The sequence below is a fragment of the Carya illinoinensis genome, chromosome 9, assembly GCF_018687715.1.
Source record: "Carya illinoinensis cultivar Pawnee chromosome 9, C.illinoinensisPawnee_v1, whole genome shotgun sequence".
NCBI classification, from domain to species: domain Eukaryota; kingdom Viridiplantae; phylum Streptophyta; class Magnoliopsida; order Fagales; family Juglandaceae; genus Carya; species Carya illinoinensis.
This window is the reverse complement of record NC_056760.1, coordinates 11402973-11413237: the sequence shown is the minus strand read 5'-3', so window position 1 is coordinate 11413237 and position 10265 is coordinate 11402973. Positions and strand designations below refer to the sequence as shown.

Below are 10265 nucleotides of genomic sequence, written 5' to 3'. Positions count from 1 at the left end.
GAGACTCTGAACTAAACTCAGTTCCCATGCTTCTGTTTCTTACCCACGATTAGGGGTGTTCAACCGGATCCGGATCCGGGTATCCGGCCATAACCGGATCCGGATCCGGATTTTAAAAACCGGGCGGTTATCCGCCCGGATAGACCCGGATTCCAATCCGGGCGGATATCCGGATCCAATCCGGATATCCGGATTATAACCGGATATCCGGTTTTTTTTGCAATTTTTGCCTTAAAACCCGGATATCCGGATTATAACCGGGTCTAATCCGGGTTTTTTTTTTTTTTTTTTTTTTTTCAGACTTTATAACTCTAAAAAATATATATATAGCACTTAAAAAAAAAAAAAAATCTGATATCTTATTTCAATTGCCCAATTTGTTTTAAAAAATAATTTAAACACATTTTATAAGTTAAAAAAATAAAAAGTAAATTCAAGAACAAAATAAATAAAAATGCAAAAATAGATAATATTGTTGTTTACATCTCAATGCAAAACATTAATTTACAAAGAACAAAATAAATAATAATACATTACAACTAATTAAACTAATACAATCCATTACAAAGAACAAAATAAATAATAATACATTACAATGCTGCTACTATTTCAAAAAAAAAAAAATTACAATGTCCTTCACATCTTGAAAGTTGAATATAGAATTGAGGAAGCTGCACAAGGGACATTGACCAGCACAATCCAACAACCTGATTACAGGAAATATAGCCATTAAATCCATATTAATATTTAATTAAACAAGAACAGTCAAGCATCAACTGCACAAGCATATTGTTGCATAATATATGGAAAAACAGGTTCAGGTCTAGAGAGGAAGTCTATCTCATGGTCCCAATTCAATTTAGCAGTTTAAAGGGTCTATCTAGATATAACTCCTGAAAAATTGTTTAATTATCGCTCAAAAATACCCTTCAATCAAGAGATAATCGAGGCTGCAGCGTGATAACATTTGGAACAGGTCATAGCCAGCCGAATGAATCAGAAGTCAATCCAATCACAAACTAATAATGTCATTCATAGGCATGGCCCTGTTTGTTTCCCAGGACATTAAAATATATGAAAACTGAAAGCTTGAAATTCCTTATTTTCAGAGATATCGTTTTATTATTACTTAATACCAAATAAGAAAAGGTATTATTTTTGTCCATGGCTGCAATACCTGCACCATTGTTGTTCATTTTCAAGGAGAAAATATTAGCATATGCAAATTATGTATCAAATGGAGAAGCATGAAAGTCAATGAGTTAAGTAGATAAATCAGAGCAAACGTTCTATGGTTTCATTTCTATTTGCTGGAGAAGAATTCTCATTCATACTAATGGAATTTTGTGTTACCTGAAAGGTACAGTACACGAAGAGGAAAACAAGAGTAACAATGAGTGAAACTAAGACTACGATTAAAGAATGGTTTGTAAGCATAACCCCAGAAACTAACAGTTCAAACCATAATTTAGATAAAAAGGGTCAAAACAGTGGTCAAAGATGTGGGCAGGATGGTGGGGGTGAAGATCAGGATCTTGCATAAGCACCGAAAGTTGCAAAGGACAGTCATAATCTAATAGGGTTTTGAGAGACAAGAAAGGACAGATTTTTTGAATTGAATCTCTTTCAATTCTGAAAGGAAAATCCAGAAATGCTCACAAAAGACATCTATGTGGGTTTTATTTCTGTCCCATTAAATATTTTTTTTTTTTTTGATAAGTAATAATTTTATTGAAGAAATAGGCATAAGCCCAAGTACACAGGAAGTATACAAAGGATAAACCTACAACTTCCTGAAAACAAAAAGAAAAAAACCCAAAAAAACTAAAACAGATTCAGGAAATTATCCACCATTACATAAACTTTCGCCCAAAAACCCAAAGTACCCATGAAAAAAACCCTAAGATCTTCCAAAGTGCGTTCATTATCATCAAAACATCTCCTATTTCTTTCTATCCACAAGCACCACATGAGACAAGGAGGAATCATCTTCCAAACAGACGCTGCCTTCTTACAGCCCTTCAAACCCTTCCATCCTACCAATAAATCCACCACATTTTTGGGCATCACCCAATGCAAACCTGTCCAACTCAGAACCTCATCCCACAAGAATCTAGCCACTTCACAGTGAAGGAAAAGATGCACTTCACAGTGAAGGAAAAGATGATTTACAGAATCATCTTTTCCAGAATCACAAAGACAAATACAAAATACATTACCAGAATCACAAAGACAAATACAAAATCATAGCCTGCAAACTCACAAGTACAAATGCAAACTCACAGACCCAAATATGAAGTATTTCAAGTGAAAATGAAAGCATGAAAAATGATGAATGCATCAATGTGAAATCAATGTGAAAACTCACAACCAGCAAAATCACAAATACAAATGCTGTCAAAAAATAATATATTATTAAAAATTACTACTTAATATGATTCAATGAATCACTCCATAGTCCATACGAAGTAGAATATACAAGAATTTTAGGTAAGTCTTACTCATTTTCTCAATGTTCTTTCTTCCAAGTTTGCTTTTTCTCTACAAATCGGAGACAGCTAGTGCCTCATGTTGATAAAATGTCCTCTTGGTAACCTTTTTCAGTTTCTTGGTTGCTCAACGAGTGAGCCAATCATCTGTTTCCCGATACGACCTCTGAAACGCCCAATCAACATCCTACCTATCAGAATAAGAGGGAAAATGTGCTAGATGATGCAAACCCTAAGATGTGCGAGAATAAGATCTTCTGACCCACGCGAAAATCAAACATAAACCCAGAAAAAGGAACCCACCCAAATCGAGAGAGAGAGAGAGAGATTAACATACCTTAGGTTTCAAGACAGAGACAGACGGATTTGCTATGCAATCGCCACGGGCCTAGGGTTCTTGAGAGAGGAGCGTGAGAGAAGACGAGTGAGATGCTGAGATTCGATCGAGAGAGACGGATTACCGGGTTATGTTTGGGGAAAATCCAACATAAGAAGAAACGGTGTCGTTTCGGGGGGGAAAATCAGTAACCGGGTGTATAACCCGGTTACGGATTACCGGGTTATAAAACCGGATCCGTAACCGGATCCGGTTTTATAACAACCGCCCGGGTGTAATCCGGGCGGATATCCGCCCGTATTTACCCGGATCCGGATTTCCGGACCGGATCCGGAAAAAAACCGGTCCGGATGCACACCCCTAGCCCACGATCTCTCCCTCTTCTCTCTACCCGTTCAGGCATTCTCCGACCTCCAGTCACTGCTGGTGACTCGGTGAGCTTCTCTGAATCTACTGTTGACCGTCGGATTCGCCGAAATTTTCCGGAAACTTGTTCTCCGTTCTTAAGTGCGATATTGTTTGAACTATAGTATAACTGAGTCATCTAGTACATTCGAACAATTGAGACGAGATTCTTCTGAATATTTGGGTACGTATGTATGAAATCCTTAAGTGTCTTGGGAGTAGCATAGCTCCATGGATTCAGGGTCGGAACATTTCGATGCTATATGCAGTCGATCCCTTTTGAAAAACGCATTAGCCCATCAAGATCAACAACCACTTCCTTTAGTACATGCAATTGATCAAGGTCCCAAGTCTTCCTTAGCAAACATTTCGTATTTAATATGTATAATTGTATACATTATTGTAACATACGAACCTAGAATAAGACCTTAGATTAATTCAATTAGAAATTATTTATTTATGTTATTGTTTTATTTATTCTTTTTATTAATTACTTATTTATTTATCTTCAGATGCTTATAATTATTTATTTGTTAAATAAGATAATAAACCAGTTTTAAAGAGGCTTCCTTTATCTTGTATTCTTTGTTCTTATCGGATGGATTTCAAATTCTTTTCAAAAAGATTCTGAGATCAGAACAACACCTAAATCAGATTTTATCTAAACTCCTCCTGAAGACCATGTAAATAAGAAACATTTCTCCATAAAACTCCACTATATACTCAGACTCTTCACACATAAAAGATATGCAGAAAAACTCACACGCATAGGCTTCATTTTTTCCCAATCACTTTCGTTGACCATAAAGGACGTCGGACCACCTCCCCACAGCAACAGAAATTGCCGACCAGCCCTACCCCTTCAAACCCACTCCTTTTCGGCAAGCTCACTGCCATTCACCATCCTCCCCTCTCCCCTTATTCTGTCGGCTTGACAGATTCTCCCTCAAGCTCTCTCACTCCTTCTCTTGGGTCGCACCACCTTTCCAAGAAGGCCAGTGGCATCGCTGGTCACTCCCAGCCACCCAAAGCTGTCGTTGCCTCATCTTCCTCTCGGTAAGCATCTCACGGCCATTTGTTTCTATCTTTATTTTGGGTTTCAGACTTCCAGTGTTGCGTCTGGGAGCCACTTCCATAAGTGTAGTGCTTCATTTTAATTGTTTTGTTCCAGACTTCCCAAAAAGCTCATTCATTGCTTCCATAAATTACTTGTAAGCCCTTTGACCCTTAACTTATACCCTCCTGAATGTAACCAGATTCTTTTATTACTATGGCCTTTGGGCTTTAAGGCTTTTAACCAAGAGTTTCCTTTATAAGGGTGTCGAGCCTGGTTTTTTTTTTTTTTTTTTTTTTTTTTTTTTTTTTTTATAATAAACCTATTAGACTTAGTTTTTAACTGGGCTTGTTTAATTTGGGTATGCTTGTTTTACTGTTCTATTTCCACAGCTTTTTTTTTTTTTTTTTTTTTATAAATTAGCATACTATTTTACTTAAATAAATATATTAGTCAGACTTGTTTTTATGGAAAACATTTAAGGGCTTTTAAGCATACCTTTAAAATATTCTATTATATTGTTTGAGCTTATTATCATAGTTCATATTCTAATTAACCTTTAACTAGTTTTTATAAAATTATTAAGTTATTGTTTGCACAAAATATTAAGTATCATGATATGAGTTTTGGAATAATATTAGCTTATGTAATCTTTTATTTGAATATTTATTAAATTATCTCTTTTTAATATTTTAAGTAATTAGATTGCTAAGACACATTTTTAGAAAGTTTAGTAACGTCTAGTGCCTCGTATAGGTTGTGAGCTACGACATGAGATTTTGGAAGCAGCGCTAAGAAGTAAATAGTATGATCATATAAATATATGCGTAATGTAAATATTATAATTGAGTATGATAGTATGATATGGTTTTGATGGTTATCTACGTTGCGCTAAAAGCCAAGTCAATGTTAGATTGCTTTCACGAACTTCTATGAATTACGATGATTTACATGAAAGTAAACCTATATATATGTTGGTTACAGATAGTCATTTTCCGCTATAATATAGGATTCGTAGGAGAGAGAGAAAAAGTTTTCCGACAAAAGAACCTTTTAGGCCTCCCCCTTCAAGGGTCTTCGTACTGTCAGGGCCACCCTATGGCCCAGCTGTGCGGCCCCATGCCGGCTGGCAAAGCTAGAACTTTTGCTGACCTGGTGTCGGCGGTCCCACAGCCTTTGCCGGAGGTTCACCTTCCGATGAGGCCTCCTAAAATCATTGACGGACAGGTCTGCTTCATGTTCTCCAAAGAAGAAATGGCAGCTTCGGCGGCTCCCTTCAGGTTCTCCCTGGTTCTGAAATTTCTTAGACAGAGACCATCTCTTGACGCCATAAGGATGTTTATACATAACAGATGGGGTTTAGGGGGGAATGCGGTTGTTTCTTCCATGGGCAAAAATAAGCATGTTTTCGTACGACTCACGTCGGAGGAAGATTTTAACAAAGCCTTCTCTCGGGAGACGAGTGAGGTTAACGGAGTTCCTTACAGAGTCTTTCACTGGACGCCGGGCTTCACGGAAGGGGAGGAGTCTCCGATAGTCCCGGTTTGGGTCATGCTCCCAGGCTTGCCACCGAACTATTACCATGACTCCATCCTCAAGATCTTAACGGCACCGCTAGGTAATTTCATTCGGTCTGATAACTCAACCCGCTGCGCGACGAGAACGGATGGCGCCCGAGTGTGTCTGGAAATGGATGCATCTCGGCAGCACCTGGACTTTTTCTGGATAGGTGCACCGGGGTCTGGCTTTAGACAAGAAGTTGTTTTCGAGACCCTGCCGGCTTATTGTTTACGTTGCAAAATGCAGGGGCACAACCAAAAAACCTGCAGGAAAGACAAGAGCAAACCAGACCCTACTATAGTACGTATTCAGGCAGCAAAGGAAACTAATGAGGTGTTACCGAATGTTGTAGAAGGGCCAGTTGACGTGGGAGGCATTGAAGTAACAGAGCTTGATGCTGTGGAAGACGTGGGAGAACCCATTCGGACTGGAGAGGCGAACGTGAAACCGACTCCTCAGGAGGGAGAACAGCGGGAAGAACAGGGCAGGCAAGGGCAGGACAGCATGACCTCCCCTGTCGAAGTGGGTAACAGGTGGGTAGACTCACAGGACTTTGTTCCAGATAGTCTGATACAACCTCAAGAAGAAGTTAGAAGGGAGGAAGACCTTGTTCTTATAGAAGATATACCGGTGGAAGACTGGGGACAAGAGAACCAGGTGGGTGAAATGCTGGAAGAGATGCATTCAATGTCTGATCAGGAAGCGGGTGAAGTGAACGCCATATCAGGGATGGATAAGGATTACATGTCTGAGGGAGGAAACAGTGGGGGAAAAAATAAAGGAAAAAGGAAAGACAGCCTAAGTGCAACCAGAAGCACCAAACGGGTAATTACCCGACCCTCAAAACTAAATTTATGACAACGCCCATTATGTATTGGAATATCAGAGGACTGGGCACGTCGAGAGGAAGGTTGAAAAAGCTGGTAAAAAGATTTAACGTAAAAGTAGTGGCGTTGGCAGAAACTTTTGTGGATGAGAGGAAGATGGATAAAATAAAGAAGAGCCTATGGCTGGACAACGGGTGCTCAAACCAGGAAAAGGCTAGAAAAATATGGCTGCTATGGGATAAGAGTGTAGACGTGCATGTATTCCGCGTGAGTGACCAATTTATGACGGCAAAAGTGTGGGAGGGAAACACGGTGATCTTACTAACCTTCGTGTATGCCAAGTGCAGTTATGGGTTACGTAGAAAGTTATGGAAGGATTTGGAGGAGGAAGCGCAGATGAACATACCTTGGATGATACTGGGTGACTTCAATGTAATAAGAACCAATGGTGAAAGGAGGGGAGGTGCTCCTAGGCCAATGATAGCAATGGAGGAGTTCAATAGCTGGATTAGTGAGTCTGGTCTCCTGGAAATCAGTACCCAAGGCAACCAATTATCCTGGTGCAACGGGCGAGAAGGTCTAGCAAGGTGTTGGGCTCGGCTAGACAGAGGCTTCATGAATACCCAGTTCCTAGAGTTGCTCCCTCATATTTCTTTAACTTATCTTGAGCGCAGTACGTCGGATCACTCTCCAATGATGGTTTCAAGTGACCAACACGTCCAGAGGTATGGGCCATCTCCATTCCGTTTTATACATATGTGGATGGATCATGAAGAATTCTTTAACCTTGCTAGAAATTGTTGGGAGAAGGAAGGCTCGGGTAGTGGCTTGGAAAAGTTAGCTTTTAAGCTCAAGCGGATGAAACAGATGCTTAAAATGTGGAACAAGGATAAGTTTGGCCGGGTGGAATTAATGATCCGAGAGCTTGAACAGAGGGTGGAAGATCTTGACTTTAAATTACAGGGGGGTTATGAAGATGCAATAGAGCAAGATCTACTAATCTCAAAAATAGAACTAGATATATGGAGAAGGAGGGAGGAGTCGATGCTAGCACAGAAGGCCAAAGTAAACTGGCTCAAATTAGGGGACAACAATACTCGCTATTTTCACTCAGTCTTGAAGAGACGGCAGCAGAATCAAATACATCATATGCTCAAAACTGATGGAACTTCTTTTGACTCTCCCGAAGAAGTACACGAGGGAGCTGTTGAATATTTCCAAAAATTGTTAAGAAAAGGAGAGGAGGGGGACCTACCTGACCTGAACACTTTAATAGACAAAGCAATATCAGAAGAGGAAAACATAGAGCTACTTAAGAGCCCCTCTGTCGAAGAAATTCAGCAGGCACTCTTCAGTATTCCAAAGGAAAGCAGCCCAGGACCCGACGGCTTTGGTTCCGCCTTTTATATACGCTGCTGGGATTTTGTCAAAGGAGATGTGATAGAAGCAGTAAAGGACTTCTTTGCAGGAAATCAATTTCCTCGGTACTATACGGCGTCTTATGTAGCCTTAATTCCCAAAACGCAGCATCCAGCCAGTTTCGACAAATTCAGGCCCATAAGTCTATGCTCGGTGATATACAAAGTGTGTTCGAAAGTATTAGTAGCGAGGCTCGTACACATCCTGCCGAGATTAATATCTCCAGAACAAGGAGCGTTCGTAGCCAAGAGAAGCATCCTCGAGAATGTCAGCTTGACTTAAGAAATGGTGCACTCCATTCACAAAAAGAAAAATGGGGGGAACGTGATGCTGAAGGTAGACATGTCTAAAGCATACGACCGAGTGAATTGGAAGTTTCTCTTGCATGTGCTGGAAACCTTTGGTTTTTCGGAAGGGGTATGTGGGCTGATTAAATCGTGCATAACAACACCTTGGTACTCTATCCTGTTGAATGGTACTGCAAAAGGTTTCTTTAAAGGGGAAAGAGGTCTCCGGCAAGGAGATCCCCTTTCGCCATATTTATTCATCTTGATGGAGGAAGTGCTCTCGAGGCTACTAAAGAATCATTACGCAACTGGAGTGATTGAAGGATACTCCCAAGCAAGAGGAACGCCGCTCATCTCTCACTTGCTATACGCAGATGACATAGCAATTTTCACTAACGGTGTGAAACGCTCTATAAAGGCAGTGGTCAAAGTACTGGGGGTATACGAAAAGTGGTCTGGGCAGAAAGTGAATAAAGAGAAGTCTGACATTTTTTTCTCCAAACACATCCCTCAAGCCAGGAGAAGGGAAGCTTTGAATCTTACAGGTTTTGGAGAGGGAATTTTTCCGATGAAATATTTAGGAGTGTCTATAGTAGATGGCAAACTGAAAGTCCGGCATTTGGAAGAACTAGTTCACAAGATTCAGACAAAAGTCAGTGGATGGAAGACTAGACTCCTTTCGGCAGGAGGGAAACTCACTCTCATTAAACACGTTTTGTCGAGCATTCCTATATATCTCCTCTCAATTTTGCAGGTGCCAAAATTGGTAATCTCCTCAATCAATCGCACTATTAGCTCCTTTTTCTGGGGTGAAACAAGTGGCAAACCAAAAAAGAAATGGTGTGCCTGGAGTAAGATTTGCAAACCGAAGGCCGAAGGGGGCTTGGGTATCCGGGATTTAGAAGAAACTCAAAGAGCCCTACATGCAAAATTCGCCTGGAACATTATAAACGGAAATTCTTTATGGGCTTGTTTTTTTCGGGGGAAGTACGTAAGGGACTCCCACCTGTCGCTTGTGAAGGCCACAAAGGGCTCTAGATTTTGGAGAATGGTGATGAAACAAATCCCTTTTGTTCTGGAAAACTCTCGCTGGAAAGTGCGCCGGGGAGATATCAATTTCTGGTTGGACTCCTGGATGGAGGAAGGACCACTTTCGGAGACTCTTCAAATCACAGAACACCTCGGTATGAAAATACGAGAGTGTAAGCTGGATAACGCATGGGACGTGCAACTCTTAGAGCATATGGTTGGGCGAGAAAAAACAGAGCAGATCATAGAAACATTGGGGAACCCGAGGGAAGGGCCGGATTTTCTGATATGGACAGCCTCTATAGATAGAAAATGTAACAACCCGCTAGAAATTCAATTGTGGAATTTCTTTTGACCTTAAGAATCTCGTGAAAATTCCGTAAGTTTACACGAATCGACTAATCGCATAGGTTTTAGCCTGTCAACATAGTTAGTGTTATCACTCACTATGGTGCCAGAAATGCGATTTTAATTATTTGAGATAGTTAGAAGTGTCAGAATACATTATAGTCTACACCACTAGGCTTAATTGAATATTTAGGATTTTTCAGTACTAAGTTTATTACGTTTATTTTTGGAGTGAATAGTAATCTCGGTAAACGTACTAAACGCAGTGTTTTCAAAAATCACAGTGTGAAATGTCCAAATTAGGTTAGCGAAATTTTATTTGGATACTTGGCAAGATCTTAACCACACATAATAAATAGTATTAGATACTTAGTACAAAGAGAAACCATTAGATGGAATTGTGAAGGAAATCAAGGTGTGAGATCATGACACCTAAGCAAAATACACATTTGGAAAATATCTTAAGAACATAGATTTAAAATACACATGGAAAAATTTTAACCACCTTAC

General features: G+C 40.0%; 1 protein-coding gene and 1 long non-coding RNA gene across 2 annotated transcripts; one reads left to right on the top strand and one right to left on the bottom strand.

Moving 5' to 3' along the window:
- Window positions 1–567: 567 nt before the first annotated feature.
- Window positions 568–2887, bottom strand: LOC122277442. The gene is made up of 3 exons (XR_006229011.1): window positions 2827–2887; window positions 2502–2680; window positions 568–707 (listed from the first exon to the last, which is right to left on the bottom strand). It is a non-coding gene; the product is annotated as an uncharacterized LOC122277442 (long non-coding RNA).
- Window positions 2888–6714: 3827 nt separating this feature from the next.
- LOC122276798 lies at window positions 6715–8373 on the top strand. Its single transcript, XM_043086702.1, has one exon. The coding sequence runs from the start codon at window positions 6715–6717 to the stop codon at window positions 8371–8373; it is 1659 nt and encodes a 552-aa protein (XP_042942636.1).
- The last annotated feature ends 1892 nt before the right edge of the window (window positions 8374–10265 follow it).

What these genes read in the sequence shown, in the direction of transcription:
- LOC122276798 (XM_043086702.1), top strand. Translation starts at nt 6,715, where the DNA reads ATGTATTGGAATATCAGAGGACTGGGCACGTCGAGAGGAAGGTTGAAA.